Here is a 19,451-nt window from a genome sequence, read left to right as displayed (position 1 = left end):
AGCCATTTCAATGTTTCAGTAAAGAACTTTGTGTCAATAATCTTGTGCAAAATATAATACCTTTTTGGCAGAATGTCATTCAATTCAATGAATGTGTATTCTACAGTTGCTTCACATTGAGACTAGAGGCCTTCAAAGACAGCAACGCAGCCCATCTTCATAGTTCAGTTTTTGCAGTCCAATGGCGTAGCTCGAAATGAATACAAACGCTGTGTCCTCCCCATCCAGGTCAGGCCAAAGACCCAGATCCCGGACAGCCTTCCCCACAGCCCGTTCCAGGAGCAGCAGAGCAGCCAGCCCCTCAGCCTGCAGAGAGCCACCGCCCTGGTCAGCCCCAAGAGCCAGGGGCCCGCCCTGCCCACCGCCAACAGCACCTTCAGCCCCAAACGCCTGCCCAACGGCCAGGGAGGGGACTCCTCGCCTCCCCCTCCCCCACCCCCCCTGCCCCCCCAGCTCCAGGCCCTGTCCGTAGGGGGGGGCGTGTCCCCCAGCACCGCGCCCCCACCCGCCGCCGCCACGTCCACGGGGCCGGGCGTGGCCTACGCCATCGTCTCCGCCTCCCCGCCCGCTGGCGCCGGCGCCGCCGGGAACGGCCTGTCGGGCGCGGGCGAGGCGCTCAAGGTGCAGCCGCTGCTCTTCGGCGCCGACAATAAGGTGAGCAGCGGCTTCTGATTGGCCGATCGTCACGCTCCGACGGCGTGAACTTGGCCGCCCCTAGTTACGGAACAGGGCTGTGGGAGGTCGTTTTACATAGAGAGCTGGCGCTGAAAACAAAGCACTTAACCAGCAGGCTTTGAGGCGCTGCCATCCAACATGGGATTGAGTCAAGGACTCTCATTTGATCTGGATCCTCAACACGCTCGCCCCGTTATGTAGATTCGAGGCAATCTTTAAAGGCAGTTGTTTATGAATGCCTAATGTTCTCTTTTATGGATCCCCATTTGCGCTGATGGCTCTCCCATCTCGAAAGCCTGACCTCTGCGTCGCGCGCAAAACAGCAGTCGTTCGTTTCCGAGGCAGATGAAAAGAGCCTGTCAAATGTGTTCAGGATAAGATTGGTGGGGCTCGTTATTCTGTCATTAGCGGAGAACAGTGGTCTGATGGAGGGGCTATCTTTACAGCGGGAATACACACACAGACTAGCGCGCGCACACACACACGCGCGCGCATATAACCCACTCTGCTACGTGGACGGAATGTCGAACAGGCATTAAACCAATGAACCGTGACATTTCTCCACCGAGCATGAACATTCTCCAACAAGCATATACAGGAATGGATATGCCAGGGCTAATGTTCTCGCTGTGTGTGTGTGTGTTCAGGTGATAATAATCCAGCCTCAGACCCCCAGCAGCTTGCAGGGGTCCCCTGGCCCCCAGGTGGACAGCCCCTCACAGGAGACCATGCCCACCCCCTCCCCCCCAGCCAGGAAGAAGGATGAGGACCCAGAGGTGAGACGCACTTCCAAGTATTTTAAAGTATTTCCGTAGCTTCAGTCACCCCAGGTGACTCAAGAGTGGGCCAAGTCAAGTACCCACCCGAGTATTTGTCAGGATCAGGAAATCCTACTGAACTAAGTTTTGCCAGGGGAGTGTCAAATTGAAGGACGCTTTCAACTGCCAAGACTCTCTCATTGGCTAGCACGATCGCGGCATCCATCTGGAGCAGATGTCTATCTCATCCACATCACTCCGATTGGTTAACCGATCCAATTATTCAGGAAACTAATCCCAGATAATCCTGAGTGCCAGTCCCAAAGCCTTCCTTCCCCGCTGGCCGATCGGTGCGCTTTTCCTGAGACTAGCCACACGCTGTAATCCACTTTCTTCTGTCTCCTAAGAAGGCCCAAGATTAGGTCTGGTCCTCAGGAGAAAGTTATCAGAGACAAACAGAGGCAAAGTAAAGGTGTCTATTAAAGTGAATCGCGTCAATCTCTCTAAAATAGTCCGGATTGAGGAATTTACAGGACATTTATTACTGAAATGAAAGAAGAACACAGAGACAGTGTGTGAAAGTAAGGAATCGAGAGAGAGAGAGAATGGGGGAGGCAGCCGTAATCTTGAATGAGCCCGTGAACTTGAAAAGCCGCTTCTTCAGAAGATCCCATTCCAATCACCTGCAGTGTGCACACACACACACACACACACACACACACACAGTAGCTTATATTTCGGTCTCAGCGATGATATTTCCCATTTGCATCTCCCTGCATGTGTATGTCTTATGTCTCCTCTCTCTCTCTCTCTCTCTCTCTCTCTCTCTCTCTCTCTCTCTCTCTCTCTCTCTCTCTCTCTCTCTCTCTCTCTCTTTCTTTCTCCTTCAGAAAATTGCCTTCATGGTTGCCCTTGGCCTGGTCACCACCGAACACATGGAGGGTGAGTCGGGAGCTTATCTGTAGTGGGGATGGGAACTAGGCTGCTGGGGTACTTGTGTCTGAAGAGGTTTGCTAACACTGGCCTACTTATGATAATGTGTTTATGGTAATTACCCTGCATCTTGACTTACCTCGCTCCGGATGAAGAGCCGACTGCATGTAGAGCAGGATGATGTCGTGCTTTGCTGACTGGAGTCCTCTATGGGCCCGTCACATCCGGGGGAAGCCGTTTTATTGTTGACTGGTATTGTTGTGAATCTTTTGCGGTTTCTCTCCGGGTGGAGCGGTTGAGCAGATACGGTAGATGTTCCCCTGCACCTCTTGGTTCATGAGATTCGTTCCTGCCTCCGTTGTGACAAGTGTCCCTGTGTGTGTCCCCTCCCCCCCCCCCCCCCCCCCCCAGAGCTTCAGACCAAGCGTCAGGAGAGGAAGAGGAGGAGCACAGCCAACCCGGCCTACAGCGGCATGTTCGAGCCGGAGGTGAGCGACCCACCTACCCACAATGCGGTTCACCTCGCGCCGTTTGCGTTTGCCGTTGTTTACTTTTCTTTGCTTTCGAGACCCGGGAGTTTTGGCCGTTTTCCCTGGGCTGACTTGAGTCAGCGTTTCATCTCTCGATCTTCTCTCTGTTGCCTTCCAGCGCAAACGCCTCACATCGAATTACCTGAACAACCCCCTCTTCCTGTCAGCGAGAGGTAAATCCGATTTTTCTTTCCGCACAGCACAGCAACAAGGGAGCCTGACACAATTATGCACAAACACACAAACGTAAACAAACCAATCACTTCCCTGAGGGAAACAAACACGCCGGGGTCTCTAGGAAACAAGATAAAAAGAACACTTCTGTGCAGCAGAATTAAGATCGGAATGATTTTAAAAAGCCGGATTAAAAACGACCATACACCCAGCTGCACGATGAAGGAATGTTGATCGTTTTGTTCTCCTGCACAGTGTGCTGACATTGAAACCCCGGGTTTGTTTTTGCGCGGCTGGTATAAGCCCAAGCCTTTCTCTAACATGCCACCTGAACTGAGCCCCTCTCCAGTGAGACATGTGCATGGCTTAACCTCCACTGCAACACCCCCAACCCCACCCTCCTCTCCTCCTCCTGCCTCGCTGTCTCAACCTGTTGTCGGCTTACTAACATGTTCTCTGCTTCCCCATCTGCACGCTAGACACTGAGGATCTGTGCTGGAAGGTACGTGGCATGACTTAGATGTCTGTGTGTGTGTGTGTGTGTACTATGTGTGTTATTATCGATGCAGCGTCGGTGTAGTATCAATGGTGCTTCGGAGACCCGAACAAACCCTGAAGTAGAAGTGCTCGTGACCCACTTTGTTCCAGTGCCTGTGCTGTTCAATTGTTCTTTCATGCCGTCACATTTGGGATTAACCGCAATCCTTCCAACTCCAAACTAATGGGAGCACCTGGCGGCATTATGTAACCGCCGATTCAAACGCGGAGAAGAATCTAAGGAGAAGTGTCTGATGCGGTGTCATAGCAACAGCGAGACACGACGAGAGTCCTCGGGCCGACGCGTCTGAGGAGAGAGTGCAGCTGTAGGAACTAGGCCAGGCTGCTCCATCAATCCCAGAGCAGGATTCATTATCTCCTCCTTATGGCCTGTCTGCTCCTGCTCCATTGGTTCTGGCTGCAGCTGCAGCTACTTGACAGATGTGGCCCCCCCCCTCTCTCCTTCCTGCCTGGGCAAATTCCCGGGCTTTTTAGTCTTTGCGATTGGTGTTTGACTGTCATACTATTTTAGCCGTTGTGCCTGGGGATGGGTCGGGTGGGGAAGGCTGTGTGTGTGCGTGCGTGTAATCGGAGAGATACGGCCCGCGGTAGAGCCGTCCATCTGACTAAAGTGCCGGCGATTTCCCTCCCTTCTCCACGTCTCTTAGCCGAGACGGATCCGTGCAGACATTTCACCGACGGCCCGGCCTTCACCCCCACATATTACCGGAGCCGGGTTACGGTTCACTGTGTACCGGGCCGGCGTAGCATTCGCAAACGCCTCCCTCCCTCGGGGTTGGGTCTGAACAGTCTCAGGGAGTCGTATCTGTACCTGGCAGTTCGCGTGGTACAAGTCGGCGCGCTACCCATAGTCCGATTTTAATTTAAAAAGATAAGGGCAGGACGAGCGGTGTCCGATAATACCACAAGGCAGGGCTTTCCTTTAGTGGGCTAACACTCGCGGGCGGGGGGGTGGGGGGGAGGAGGGGGGGGTGTGTGGGGGTGTAATCGAATGCTTTCCACCGTCAACCCGGAGGCTCTTTATCATGGGAGTTTGTTGTCCAGGAGTGCAGGTTCCCTCCAAGCTGACCGGGGTGTTTTGTTTGGCCGGTAGGAGGACTTGGAGCATGAGGACCACTGTGCCATCTGCCAGGAGGACGGCGAGCTCCAGCCGTGCCACAACTGCACCCGCGCCTACCACCCGGACTGCCTGCAGCCGCCACTCCGCACCCCGCCCCGGGGGGCATGGTACTGCCCCAAGTGCCAGAAGAAGGTACTGCGGCTACCGTTTTGGAATGAGGGGTTGGGGAGGGGGGGAGGGGGGCAATCGGAGGGGATAAACCGGAGGGAACGATGCTGTAAGCGATGGCCAAAAAAAAAAACGCACGTATCGTTCCTTTCTCTCACGAAGGTTCTTAACAAGGAAAACATGTCGTGGCCCCAGAACTTCGTCCAGTCCTACGTCACACACAAGACGGGTGAGGATGACACTGAAGGAACATGGCTGCCTTGTCCCGTTTCTGTTTGGTTTTCTATTTCTACGTACAGCAACGTGTGTCGTACACGTATGAAGTGAGAGAGTGTGCTCATGGGTCTGTGCGTGTGCGTGTGTGTGTGCGTGCAGTGAGAGAGGAGGAGAAGAGGAGGCTGCTGAAGAGGAACAGCGAGCTGAAGAAGGACTGCTCCCATCTGGAGGAGCAGGACAAGAGACTCAGTAAATCCCTCACGGTACGACCCTCTCACCCTCTCCACCCTCTCACCCTCTCCACCCCTCTCTCACCCTCTCTCACCCTCTCACCCTCTCCACCCTCTCCCCCCCTCTCCACCCTCTCACCCTCTCATCCTCTCACCCTCTCACCCTCTCACTCTCTCCACCCAGCTGTGCTAGGACGCTCGTCATCCCAAGGCCAGAAATGCATTTGAGAACAACATCACCCAAAAATATGTAGCCTAGAAAAATTCTGGACATCTACACATCACCATAGAAAGTATTAGCTTCATATGCCTACGTCTTGTACTGTAAAGGAGTGGCAAGACTTCTGGAACTGTCCTTCCTACGTGTGAGACTCGTCCTCTTTCCCAGCAGAAATGTATGGAGCGACGGGAGTGTCTGATGAGCCAGCAGAGAGACACGCAGTCGTCCCTGGAGCGCCTCAAGGCCCTCATCAGGCTGATCCAGCGCGACCAGATGATCCAGGTCACTATGACGGCCACCACCACCACGGGAGCCTCCCTGCTGTCCCTGCCCTCCCTGCCTCCCTGGATCAAGCCCACCAGCGCCGCCACCACGTCGCCCCCCGCAGGACCCTCCATGCTACTGCAGAAGAGCCTGCCCCAGACCCAGACCCAGGGTAACAACTGATCCAGATGCCCCCCCCCCATTCCCCTCCCCCCCCTCTACAGAGCACCTACCTGTGCTGCAGCATCTTAGCCAAGTCAGCCGCCTGCCCGGCAGACGGCGCGGGTCACCTCACCGGACCATCTTGACGACGATGCTCTTTTTTGACAAGTCCGAGGTACCATTGAATAATATCTAACCATAAGTTTTTTATTGAGAGCCGAATGAAGATGAGAAATCTAGAAAACGTACAAAAAAACCCAACTAAAACTATATCCTCCACTCGATTCATGACAAGTATTTTTTAAACCCAACACCTACAGTGCTTACGAGATTTATTTTCTAATTTATGTTTTTTTTTACTATTATTTATTATTATTCTTGGCCTTAATGTATTTATGACAAAAAATTGTTAGATACAAAGTGCTGCCACAGCAATATGGAAAAGTTATTCTGTGGGGCCCGAAAGATTTTTTTGTGCAGTTTTTACAGGTATAATTATTGTTCTGCGTATAGTGAGAGAGAACATTAGAGTAGTGGTAGTTACAAAGAAACAATGGAATTATGAAACAAAGGTCTGTACATTAATATATTCGAGTAGTTTGGTTTGTTCTCATTCTCCTATGAACAATGTTTGCCATAATAATTCAGGTGAAAGCGGGGCGGGCGAAGCGTCATTGTGTATGTATGTAAAAGCATACGAGCCTTCAAACAAAAAGCAGAGAATAACATTTTTTCAGTATTAATAGAGTTAAAATTCAAAGAAAAAGTATTTAAGATAACTACAGAATTTAGCCTTTCTAGAGGAGAATTTAGTATTTTTCATGCCGATGCCTGTCGATTGAAACCGTGAGTGGTGGTAAAAACCCAGGAGAGGAACTGTACATATGTTGTGTTATTATCGCAGGTTTCTGTTTTTACTGGACTCACAACTACCCGAGGTGTTGCTTTATATTCCGATGCACTCAAAAGCGGACATTTTGAAGGGCCATTTGAGTTCCTGTACTTGTGGGATCCCACCATTAGTTTCCCCTACCCTCTACCTGTCACCAGTATAGAAAATATGCCAAAAAACCTTACATTTTTGTACTGGGAACTCCATCTATCAAATATGTCTATGATACTTTCCCTGCCTGATTTTTTTTATATATAGATATATATAGCTTTTGCTTTCACACTTTTTTATTTTTTACTCATGTGAGGTTCTTTCATGACTTGACATTTTACAGAGATGAGCCTGCTAATTCTGTCCTGGAGAAGTCTGTTAGACGGTACAAATGAACACTGCCTCAAGTTCAAGTAGATCAATCCAGGGTTTCTTTCTTATAGCATTTTATAAACACACACCCGTCAGCTGGAATAGGGACAGCTCGGTCTGAGTTACCCGTCTTTCTATAGTTAGTCTTCCTGCTGCTTCACATAGACTTCTAGTCAGAAACACGATTAGTTTTCTTTTTTCTTAAACCGCTATCATGATTTGTCTCGTTTTTATCAAACGATGGGTTTGCTGAACCTCTCACTGCAACCTGTAGATGCACACAATCGAACAAATATGAGAGAGAATAATTTGGAGTACGGATACATTTCATATCAGACATTTTAGCACACAGACAGTACTGAACGGAATTGGGCCTGGTTTCTTTGGAATGACCACAGGCAGACAAAAGAACAGCCAGTTTAGAGAACAGAAAATACTGGACTAATTGATCAATGCTGTTCTGGCCAGAGGCTCTGGTTGAAATAATCCAATTCAGTTAAGCAATATGACGCTGGGTTTTGTCTATTCCGTCTAAGATCATAACACAAACCAGTCGTTCGAGATACAGGAAGTTAAAGGAACCTTGGATGAGATCAGTTGTGTTTAAGTAGACGCTCTTGGCCTGGCGAGTTCACAGACTGAGGGCTATATGGAGAAGTCACCCTGTCAAACAACAAACCTAAACCGTTCATCAAGAACAAACTGTTCAGTCAGCATCTACAGAATCACAAACAGAGGGCTCTATCAATAAATAGCTTACGTGATCATATCAAGTTTTGCCTTGCCAAATGAACAAAAAACATGGTTTGACTCATTGGGAGTGGTAAGTGAATGATGAGGGCAGAGTAGGGCAGATTGTGCTGGCATTGGGCACGAGGATATTTCCGTGTCGGCAGTCGTGTCTGGAAGGGCTGTCAGTAGCAGCGTGGCAGGCAGAGCTAGGGCACTTGCACGTAGGGGCGGCACGTACCGTACCACCCAATGCCAGAATGTACACCATTTGTCGCATATCAGGCCCTTCCTAGCACGTAGCACTGCACACTGGCGGGAACGGGGATCAGTCCATGGCACAGTGCATGAGCTGTAGTAGCAGAACAACTCGGTATGAAGTCAATATCTGATCGAAGGATGTGCAAAATGAGAACCATATCGCTAGTGCTTAGTGTTGCATCCCTCCCACCCCCCCATCATCTAAATATGTTGCCTCCGACCTCCTTCGCCCATTTCCAGAACCTTCTCCGGGAGTAACTGTGCAGTGCATATTATACAGATCTATTTTAATACACTCGACACAAACGTTTGAACAAATGAGATGAAGTTCCGTTTTTTTTATATTCCTTTAACAATGAACAAAAAAAATAAACAAACATTGGATTTTTTTTTTATTGTTTGCCAATTATGCATTCTTAGCTTGCGATTGGTCAAAATATTATTTTTCCATGAGGGGGCGGTAGCAAGGGAGAGAGAAGACTACACAATACTTTTAGATCGCTAAGGAGACGTCTGTTGAAGTAGTGTTTATTTTTTCTTTGTCATTAACAAGGGGACTGCCCGGTGGATAGTGTGTATAGAAAAGTGTTTGTCTTACATATGCCAATGTAGTTTTTCTTCTTTATGATGCATTAAAAGTTGATTGATGGAAGTTGGTAAATGGTAAAGAGTAGTCTCACTTTTTTGTACCAAGTTCTTATGAAAAGTTTAATCATTAATAAACAAAATTCCAGAACAAATCTTTGGTGAAACTGTCAATGTTTTCCCACGTCTGTGTGTGTACTCAATCATGTCAATGTTTGTGGCGGGTTAAATCATTAGTACTACTGTATTCTATGCACATAAATGTGGTCAAATTAGACAATAGGAATGTAGTTACAACAAAAAATAGTCAGTAGTCAAAATAAACCTATCATCTACAGTTCAATAAATATGTTTGCATAATCAACCCAAGCCTAAACCCTTAACCATATTGCCAACAAACAAACACAGACCAAAAGAACAGACACTGCACAGTACAGAGTGGAACACAACAAAGAACACAGACAGTATATCATACAGGATGCATAAGGCATTGGTTACAGTAGCTTGCATGTCAGTAACATGTTTCAAAGCAGCAAGGTAATCAAGCAAGCAATCTGAAGGTCAAATCGACCAAACATCTTCTTTGGCGTCAATGGAACTCTAAAACTTTACGAAACATTATTATTATTATTTTTTAAAGCTTCTGCTTCCCAATGGGACAGCGATGTTGAACCGAGAAGCGAGTATACAATTACAAATTGGGGTGAAAAATACCACAGACATGAAAGCTTTTGCTTGTACCCTCTAGCGCTAGCAAACAAGGTTCAGTTGAGTGTGTTGCAGTCCGTGTTTAAACCAGGGGGCCAGAAAGAGAGAGAGAAAGATAATGAAATAATAACCACGTTCTTGTTCTGAAAGTCTGCTTTCAGCTCTCTTGGTATCCTGGACACGCAGCCGAGATCCGAGCCGTCAAGGTTAGCGCAGGACCCGCTCCGTCCTCCCCTCCCCCGCACGTCACGTTGCCACGGAAACGCCAGCTCTGGTATTTCCAGGGTGAAAGTGGTTTTGCCTGAAGTCTTCAAAAAAGGCACAGGTGCTCCGGCATTGTTAAAAATCGCTCTTCAGGTCAGCGCGATACATGTTTTAGGCAGCAAAAAGTCAATCCGGTGTACGATCTTTGAGAGTGCCGTTTGACTTGGGGGCACAGGGGCCGACAGACAATTATGTAGAGGCTCACAGAGTGGAGAAAAAGAAAAAAAAAATGTTGTGCAAGGCACCCGCGTCTGACAGCTGGGTAATGGAGGGGGGGGGGGGGGGGGGGCTGTGTTAAAGAGCAGGTGGGCCAGGCCTGGGGGCCAGGGCTGGAGCTATCCTGGGTCTCGGGGCTGGGTTGATCCTAGAGCCGGGGCCATCCTGGGGCTGGGCTCAGGGCGTGACCTGTCCAGGGGGGCAGCGGGAGCCAAACACTGTGTGGTAGTGCTCGATGAGGAGCTCGGTGAAGATGTTGAGGGGCGTGAGGGCGGTCAGGGACATGGAGCCCTGGGGGGGCCGGGCCAGGTTCACCCCAAACACACACGCCAGGTTGGATGGGCTCATCTTGTTGTGTATGCTCTCCTGGGACACCTGCCGGCACAGGGGGAAACAATATCGCCCCATTGACCTCCAGTCACAATTGCAGCGTCACTTACATACTGTTGCATGCAGTATGCTTACAAATCGGGATATACTACTTCATCATGGAACTGGCACAGACAGGTTCTTATTGGTTAGCTATTACACCGTTGACTCCTTCCGCTGCGCAAAGGATTGTGGGACAGAATAGCCAGAAAAGCATGGTCACATATTGCAAAATGCTACCGGATATAGTAAGTCCTGGTATTTGTGGCATAATGTAAAACGCATACTAAATATTTGTTATGGTAAACTAAGTAGTATGGGTAATGGAGTCTTTCAGGAGTTTTCCAAACCGTTGCTGTCGACCTCACCAGGATGTGTTTTACTGGAGAAACTAAGTTTCCACAAATCACTCCAGCAAAGCTAATAAGTGCCCCTTGTTTTAGTCCCACACTGCATCTGGTAAATCCTCTGTAATTGGATCAATTCCAATCAAGACTTTTGTGTATAAAACAAAGTGTATCCACTCAAGAGCAGATTTGTACCTGGGGGTACTGGAAAAAAAAATAAAAAGAGTGACGCAAAATGGAATGGATGTTGGTAAATGAAAATGCACCAGCCAGCTGGTGGGCTAAGCGGAGAAACGGCTTGTCCTGGAAGGTGTCTCCGTTTCCCCTGATTAAACGGTCGCTTGTCATGCGGACTAATGGCGCCCAGGGGGATATCAGCACCAGATTATACAGTGGCTCCGTATTGATCATCCACAGAGAGTTGGAACAGCAGTGCATTACTGTAGCGCGGGGACGGAGGTGGCATGCGGAATGAGGGGGAGACCACGGTGTTACTCTGGAGGAGCAGCTGGTGCCCTGGGGGGTGGGTGGGGGGGGGCTAGGTTGATGGAAAATTATGACATAAAAAGGATGATGGAACGTATCTATTTTTAGGGTTTCTCAAAGTCACAGGCTGTGCGACATATGCTTGTGTCTCCGCATGAGGAATATGTTTTGGGGGGGAATCCCGACAACAAAGTGAGTTTAAGTTAAGGTGTTGCCGTTTGTGTGTTGTGACAGCAGCACTAGCATGACAGATACTTTATGTTCAGATGGTGCGTGTGCGCGTGTGGTTTTACCATGTGAAGGAAGCATGCCAGGTACTTTAGGACGATGTAGTTATGTTCTGGAAGGTTCCCAACGATCTGCATGCATGTGGTCACTCTCAGACTGGTCTCCACTCCTGAAAAAGAACACAGAAGATCACATCTCTCATCCCGTACTTGTGCATGGATAATATGGGGGTGTTCATTCGGCAGATGCCTTTATCCAACGCCATGCACAGGGGCAAATTCGCACACCTCCGCCCTACCCAAAAGGTTAACACACAAACTGCATCTTAAAATGATTGAGGAGGGCCGTAATTGGTTCCCTTTGAAAGCCTTCTCATGCGGGGCCAGGTCTTGTTGTCGAGTATCGGGATTGACAACCATCCACCCCTCGGTCTCCGCCTCCCTCTTCTCCATCAAGGCCCTATGTGTCACTCTGGCTCCAACAACCCCCATCTCCCCTCCTATCCACTGTCGTCCGGGGAGAGAGACTCACGGATGATGTCCTGCAGGGAGCCGTACAGCGGGAAGGTGAGCAGGGGCTCGGGCAGCTCCCTGAGGAAGGTCTTGAGGATGACAGCCGCCACGTGGACGTCCCCGTACTCCTCGAAGCTCACCGGCTTCCCTGGGGGGAATGGAACGTTCCGGAACATTCATGAGCTGCTCTCGCGATAGCGGCAGAGTGGAAGGGGCGTGGGATGTCGCCATCACAACGCGCGACCCACACAAGGTATTGTTTTTATGGTTGGCCAGTGATGCAGTCAACCGCACAGTGTGTGTACATTTTGCATCATATCATGATAATGATATGATAATATGATCATCCTATATGGCTAATAATGGACTGATACCATCTCCAAAATGTGTGTGCGTGTGCATTTGGAGGGGGCAGATTAATAAAGTGGAAACTTCACTGGATACTACTGCCATCTGAGGACTGGAGGCAGCAAGGCGTGTGTGTGTGTGCGTGCGCAAGCGATGCCATCGGAGCCGGTAGAGATTGAGCTATATTGATCCCTCTTCCTGGTAGAGGGAGATAAAGAGCTCCTGCCACTGGCATTAGTACACCCCGGCGGCGCTCACCTAGGTTGTAGAGCTTCTGGATGTCCTTGATGAGCTGCACACGCGCCGACCTCCTGAAGATGCCCTCTGTCTGGAGCCCTGGGGAGGGGGGTGAGAGGGAGGTGAGGGGAGGGGAGGAAGGGAATAAGCGATTAGAAATACAATACAAGGAGTTTTGTACTGCCATATAAGGAGCTGGCGTCTTGCTAACATGGCCACATTCACTACAACATGAGTAGGACAAAGCGAAGCGTCAAGCTACCTTTCTGTTTCAGGTAGGTGACGGTCTGGGACATCACAGGAGGGATCACGACCTGGCTGTTCTTCTCCCTAATGCTGTGGACGGAAAAACGTTCCCACGGTCAAGGTCGGGCATTCAGGCGACAAGGTCGGCACGCGGGGGGCTCCGGCGACCAGACACTCACTACTGAAGGCTGACGCCAAACTGCTGGGTGGGCAGGGGGGGCCGCGGCGGGGGGGACCTCACCGAGGGCGGGGGGCCTCCCTTCTGAGCGGCCCGCAGCTTCTCGTCGTGCCTGTGGGGGGAGGGGGGGGGGACACAGCCAGGGTGAACGCACGGCCGTGAGAGAGACCCGGGGAGGGGGGGAGGGGGGTCTACGTGTACCTGAGTACGTCAGGGGGGACGATGAGCTGCTCGCAGTTGAGGTGGTCCCGGAGCTCCGCCAAGTAGTTGACATACGTCAGCTTCTTCCCGAATTTGTGGCTGGGGGAGGGAGGGACAGAGGGGGGGGGAGGTGAGGCTCTGGGTGGGTTGGAGACTGATGTTGTGTTGACCGGGGGCCAAATGGGGGGCTCGTACCTTATGAGTGGTTTGAATATGTTCCAAATGATTCGGATGAAGTTCGTCGGGTGGACGACATAAAGCGCTTTCAGGTTCTTCTTGTACCTTGAGGATCATCAAGAAGAAAAACTAAATATATATATATTGTCACACCGATGATGAATGGATATACTTGACCGACATAGGAAATGGAATCTTCCACTCATATTACAAGCTCTGGCTTTTCTTAATGTTTACCAATTTCCCTCAACCTAAAAAAAAACCCTCCACATCTCCTAAATTATTGAGCAGAGTATTTAGTAGACATACTCTCTGGGGAAGGACTAAACGATCAGCCTGGAAGCCTCATGTAAATACACTTCCTACTAGGAAATCTCCACTCCTTGGGGGCTGGTGCACGGAGGGGGGGGGGGGGGGGGGGGAGTTGGGGGAGGAGAGGAGAGGGAGGGCTGGGGTGAGATGAGGGACGGCTACGGAGGGACGCACTTCCTGTCGAACTCCCTGTAGGCGTCCCGGAGCCAGCGCAGCGAGGGCTTGTTGCTGCTGCGCAGGCCGTAGTGGAAGTACACCACGGTGTAGTCGCTCTCCACGTACTGGTCCAGGGTGTACTTCAGGTACCTGCAGACAGGGGGCAGAGCAGGGGGGGGGGGGGTTCAGCGGCACAGCACTTCCAGACCTCGCTGTGGCTACAAAGCTACTATTGATCTATGGGGTTTGGGGCAGGGAGTTTGATCACACATCGTAAGACCGGAAAAAATCCATACACGCGCGCACACACACACACACACACAGAGATGCACAGACACCCCCCTGACTCACTCTAGCAGCCGATGGTGGTTAAGCTGGTGGGACGGAGGCATGCAGCAGCTACTGAAGATTACCAGCTTCCTGCCATAATTGTCATCCCCTGGAGAGAGAGAGATGGGGGGGGGGGGGGGGAGCACAGGGGAGGGAGGGGCATCAGAGAGCTGGTAATCCTCGCTCACCCCTGGCCCTGTTCCTCAGCCCCACATCTGATCTCAGAGAGGAGATCAGATGTGGACCCGGGTCATGTTTCGTTTTCGGGGGTTTCTTTCAACTCTGGTTATCAGGGAACAGGTTGAATACACCTGCGGGGGGGGGGGGGGGGGGGGGCAAGGCTTTCATCATCAACTGCATTCTTAACACCCTCCTGTGGAATAGAAGGATTTATCTGGCTTTAGAAAAGCAATTTGCTACATACATGCATACAAGGAAACAATTCTAGGACTCCTTTGTTGTGTCGTTTGAATACTGCAGGATGACTGAAGCACCGCAAACACACTGCTGGTGTTGCTCGACCTGAGATACCGTTGCATGATGAGGACGAATGCCATCAGTCTCGGGTGTCCGCCATGGCGCTGGTCTCACTGCCTCCTCCAGCCATGAAGATGATGGTGGCTGGGGGAGTTAGCATAGCGGGCGGCGGCGGCGGTCTGGTGCTCACCTGTGACTTGGAGGATGCCGTGGCGAGCCACGTCGTAGTACGGATGAGCGGCGTCCTGGCTGGATCTGCGTCGGGGGGGCAAACCGGGAGGCGGCCCTGCGTCACTCTGCTCCTCATCCTCCTCCTCCTCATCCCTCAGGAGTTCTGACAGGAGGAAGGTTGCACGCGTTACACAGATCCATTCCTGGGTCGTCATCTATGCTAGAGTTTGCAACGTTACTGTGACTTCCACAGCCCAGTATGGTTGTTTTAAATAAAGCTATCATCTCTGATATGACACATTTACCACCTGCAGGAAAGTTGATATGATATATATAAAAAAAATTAAATGATGTATCGACAACATACTGTAGGCAGTTCTTATCCCTGCATCCATTCTGGACACCTCGTTTCCAGCGTTAATATATCCGCTCGTGTTTTGGCCCCCACCAAAAATGACAATACAGAAGAAAATAAAAAGATAAAATGGCCGGTGTAGCGAGGATAGGGTGGAAACTCACAGTGCAATCTGTGGCAGCTATCTGTTGTTGTTCTGCTCGCTGGGCCGGGAAGCACACTATAAATACAGCGTCTGATAGCAGAAAGGAAAAGGGCCTGGGGGGGCAGGAGGGGTACCAGCTGTTGATTTTGGGTGGACAATAGTCATATTTACCAGAGTTTCTTTGCCAAGAGCAGCAGTCATGTCTCTGTGGACTGAGCGGTCAGCAGAGGGAAATCCTATAGTAGAACTCGGTCTGTCATGTTCTCTTGTCTCTCAGGAATATTGAAGGGCTTCATTTAGGATGAAGTCGAGATATCATATCACCTAATATTGGGTGGAAGGAAACCGATTTTGGAACAATTGGCTAAAAAAAATGAAAAAAAAAGCAATTTGCCGACAATGACGTCAAGTAAAATGGTTTCTGGTAATTGTGGGGTCTTTCCAGGTTGACTTCCTTGAAGTCGTCTGAGAGTGGACACACAGTATGGCCGAGCGACCTCAGACTCCCTCAGAGAGAGGAGAGAGTGGAAAGAAAGAGCGAAGGAGAGAGAGGGTAAGAGAGAGGAAGAGAGAGCGAGAGAGGGGGGGGGGGCAGTGACTCAGAGCTGAGGGAATGTTGGTCCAGTCAGCCCTGCCCAGGCTGTTTAATTAACAGCGCACAGCTACCATCTACAGCCCCTCCAGATGTAATTATGAGCTCGGCCAGTCTTATCTGGAGAATGACCCATCCTCCATCTTGCAGGCGACAACTTCCAAGCATGCCCAGCTATAAATAGCCTGGGTGTGTAGGATGGTGCAGCATGTTTAATAGAAACAAAACGTGGTTTAAAAGAAACAGAACCTGTTTGTGATTGGCTGTCCCCACCTTGGTACAGTCAGGGCTGGATGTTTCGGTCTGAGAGACATAGTGATTCAGCTCACTGATTACCCCTCGAAGATTTCCACTTATCTACTCATCAGGGTGTTTTATGGGATTTTTAAATGACTGCATGGTTTCCCCTTTGTATCATAGCAGTATGTCACCCAACCCAACTAATGGCTTTGAAAGATTCCAAGTATGATTCGTGACTCAATCAAACAGAAACAGAAAGGTTTTCTCTTTCTCTCTCTCACCTATTTCTGCAAGCTGCTCAAGGTCAGTGGTTGAGATCATTGTAGAGGTCTGTATTGACTTCAGCATTTGCACTAAAACAAACAAATAACATTAGGCACAGGCGGAAAAAAAGAGAAAACATCTCAACAATATCAAGTTGACACAAACAGAGGTGCTGCAGGAAAAACAACAAGGTACGTGCAATCAACAATCGATTCGTTTTGTGGGCATTGAAAAGCAACCTGCAAGTCAATGCTCAAGTCACAAAGAACACGTTAGTCATCTTTATTAAAAGTCATTCGTAAGAAAAGCCTAACCTTCCACCGCTCTGGCCAGTCTGAGACAACATACAGCAGTAGTGAAAATAAGCAATTGCCTTTCAGCACAACATCCTCTGTGACGGAAAGATAACACGCTCTCCTGACAGCTGAGGCTTCCAGTATAAAGACGGGCTCAGCTGTGTGCAATATGACTAGCAAACCACACCAGGGAGGCAAATTACTGTAGACCCGAGTCACGACCAGTTTTTCATTTACATGACAAAACATGCTGCTGGTGTGAAGCGCAGCAGGCTATCAAAACCTGGGACTTAACCAACAATTAGTGAATCATCAACACTTGATATGTAGCCTATCAATGATACATAGCCACCAGTAAGGTAGATGTATTCAAAATATGGTCACACAGAAAGCAAGACACTAGAAAGAGCACAGACCTTTGCCTTCCAGTGTGAAACATTTGCAAATGGCACAGCTAGTCTTTTTAATGTGCACATTTAAATAAATCTAACTCAATGGAGGTTAGGCTTGATGTCCACAGCGATCGAGGTCCACAGAGATCGAGTCCCATTCGATTCACTCAACATTAAGGCCCTGTCTAGTTGGTTTACACCTGGAGAGCATGCGGTTCACTTTAAAATTAAAGACAAAATCATAAAGTGAATTTACTTAACAGTGTTGCTCTTATGATTGCCACGCATACAACATGAGGTCGAATTGCTACTCTAAACTTGCTGCTCTCTCAACACCTGTAGCGACAGAATTACCTTGATGACCACCAGCGGAGTAGGAAGTAGCATTATTTAAGATACCATATCTTGGCCTACGCTTGAAAGTCGAAATAAATGTAGACACATTCTACATTAAATGTTGTCAAAAAACGTAAATAGGATGGGTTGCTTACCATATTCATTCCAGCACAGAACGCTTACTACACATACGTTGTTCCTGGAGTTCCTGAACTCAACTCCATATTTACCGTCGGGTAACGACTGCGCATGCTCATTCCTCGAACTTCACAAGGTAATTTGAGAACTTGAGATTCCTTGTTTGAGTCAAATTCATTGGAATGCTGTCAGTACGGAAGCCTGTAGTGTAGACAAAATACAAATGATGACATGTACAGAAGGAAACTACGCAGGCAGGCAGGCAGGCAGGCAGGCAGGCAGGCAGGCAGGCAGGCAGGCAGGCAGGCAGGCAGGCAGGCAGGCAGGCAGGCAGGCAGGCAGGCAGGCAGGCAGGCAGGCAGGCAGGCAGGCAGGCAGGCTACGCCACCAGATTACGCCACCAGATTACAAAAAAAGCAATTTGTGTGTGATCTGATGAGGATGGTGCATAGAGGCTGAATAAAATGTATTATAAAATTGACTTATAGCATTTATGCTTTGCACATCCTTTTCAACAAGCAAGACTTCAGTGAAACTCCAAGTAATCCTTTACTCTTACCTTGCTTTACACTCAATCGGGATGTGTTGGCACATATATTTCATAATCCAACTCAGAGTTGACATATTTCAGATCATTTGGTGGTTTCGCCGGTCTCTCCAGTGTCCTTTCAAAGGTCTTGTTAATTGGACAGAAGTGTCAGTCAAGTGTCTCTGCACCTTTGCTTTACTGCTGTGGGCCAATCTTCAGACACTTTAAATGCCAACGCCTGATGGACGTTTCACGCGAGGGTGATTGGCAGATTGGCTACTGGTTTTCTGAAGCGTGTTGGATTATACGGAGCCCTCTCTAGAGCAATTGAAGATGAGGCAGTCACAACTGACAGGCCTGTGACATCACTGAGACAAAGGTTACTTGTCAGGTGATGATGGAATAGTTTCCATGATACAATATAGCCTATCCACAGGCTACAGCCAGTAACTCGGATTATGTCACATTTACAGTTGTTCATTCACATAGAACAAATATTCGGTGAAACTAGTCTGTAAGATGCACAGTTTATGAAAGGACCGTCACACTCTGACCTTACTGAGAACAGGCAGCTATTGTTACTGTGGAAACCGTCACAATGTACCATGTCTAGTTTTCACATGAATGGTACCATTCTTCCTTTTACCTTTTATGTCCTTCCTACAAATACAACTCTATAACATCCCAGGGCATGCTTTGTTGCCTGGTAAAACTGGTATTCCATGTACTCATTAGGATTCCATAATTTGTGACATGAATACAATGCTGATGCACATCCGACTTTGACCTGGCAAAATCTAGAGAAAGCCTGACATCTACTGGAGGAAGGCGGAATGCCACGTTAAACGCAAAACAATGTTTTACATTTACATTACATTTAGTAGACGCTCTTATCCAGAGCGACTTACAGTAAGTACAGAGACATAACCCCCAAGGCAAGTAGGGTGAAGTGCCTTTCCCAAGGACACAACGTCATTTTGCACAGCCGGGGAATCGAACTGGCAACCTTCTGAGTACTAGCCCGCTTCAACCGCTCAGCCACCTGACTGGCTTTGACAAGCTGCTGCCCCGTCCATGTAGTCAGAGGACAATTCCAGAAACATTGTGAAAGTTGCCCCCGTAAAGTCATTTTGAAAAATTCCGTGATAGAATCCAAATTGGTGGTGCTTATAGTGCTATTGCTTTGCAACAGAAGCTTGAAGAACACACACCCCTACACACACATGCACATACACATCATAGCCAAAGCTCTCTAGCACAGAGACGTGTCAAAGGAATGATACCTCATACCAACTCTGCAATTCAAACCTCTACCCATGAACTCCCTCGAGCTCTGATTGGTGGGCTTTGAGCTCCAGAGAACACAACACGATAAAAGAGCTGGTCCACATGACTGCCAGCTGATTCTCCCTGTTGTCATATG

General features: G+C 49.1%; 2 protein-coding genes across 5 annotated transcripts in view; one reads left to right on the top strand and one right to left on the bottom strand.

The window, feature by feature from the left end:
• The window catches only part of phf21b (PHD finger protein 21B), a 39,616-nt gene extending 30,683 nt beyond the window's left edge, over nucleotides 1–8,933 (top strand). For all 3 annotated transcript variants that reach the window (XM_062482905.1, XM_062482906.1, XM_062482904.1), the window contains 10 exons: nucleotides 229–654; nucleotides 1,323–1,451; nucleotides 2,324–2,375; nucleotides 2,778–2,854; nucleotides 3,015–3,069; nucleotides 3,550–3,572; nucleotides 4,722–4,880; nucleotides 5,019–5,085; nucleotides 5,232–5,335; nucleotides 5,694–8,933. In XM_062482905.1, the coding sequence (XP_062338889.1) occupies nucleotides 229–654; nucleotides 1,323–1,451; nucleotides 2,324–2,375; nucleotides 2,778–2,854; nucleotides 3,015–3,069; nucleotides 3,550–3,572; nucleotides 4,722–4,880; nucleotides 5,019–5,085; nucleotides 5,232–5,335; nucleotides 5,694–5,969 (1,368 nt within the window). In that variant the 3' untranslated portion in view covers nucleotides 5,970–8,933. The remainder of the gene's footprint in view (nucleotides 1–228; nucleotides 655–1,322; nucleotides 1,452–2,323; nucleotides 2,376–2,777; nucleotides 2,855–3,014; nucleotides 3,070–3,549; nucleotides 3,573–4,721; nucleotides 4,881–5,018; nucleotides 5,086–5,231; nucleotides 5,336–5,693) is intronic.
• An 87-nt stretch (nucleotides 8,934–9,020) lies between these two features.
• Nucleotides 9,021–17,696, bottom strand: LOC134037557 (rho GTPase-activating protein 8-like). 2 transcript variants are annotated; one of them, XM_062482907.1, is made up of 13 exons: nucleotides 17,517–17,696; nucleotides 16,355–16,426; nucleotides 14,761–14,904; nucleotides 14,115–14,202; nucleotides 13,782–13,913; nucleotides 13,314–13,400; nucleotides 13,119–13,217; nucleotides 12,919–13,029; nucleotides 12,756–12,829; nucleotides 12,515–12,592; nucleotides 11,928–12,056; nucleotides 11,462–11,565; nucleotides 9,021–10,341 (listed from the first exon to the last, which is right to left on the bottom strand). In XM_062482907.1, exons 2-13 carry the CDS (start codon nucleotides 16,419–16,421, stop codon nucleotides 10,144–10,146), a joined length of 1,311 nt encoding a protein of 436 aa, XP_062338891.1. In that variant the 5' UTR covers nucleotides 16,422–16,426; nucleotides 17,517–17,696; the 3' UTR covers nucleotides 9,021–10,143. The 2 variants fall into 2 exon arrangements, with proteins under 2 accessions (XP_062338891.1, XP_062338892.1); XM_062482908.1 differs by lacking the exon at nucleotides 17,517–17,696 and adding an exon at nucleotides 16,652–17,382.
• Between the last annotated feature and the right edge of the window lie 1,755 nt (nucleotides 17,697–19,451).

Source organism: Osmerus eperlanus, chromosome 17 (genome assembly GCF_963692335.1).
Source record: "Osmerus eperlanus chromosome 17, fOsmEpe2.1, whole genome shotgun sequence".
NCBI classification, from domain to species: Eukaryota; Metazoa; Chordata; class Actinopteri; order Osmeriformes; family Osmeridae; genus Osmerus; species Osmerus eperlanus.
The sequence above is the reverse complement of the archived record's forward strand: the minus strand, read 5'-3'. Positions and strand labels throughout refer to the sequence as shown.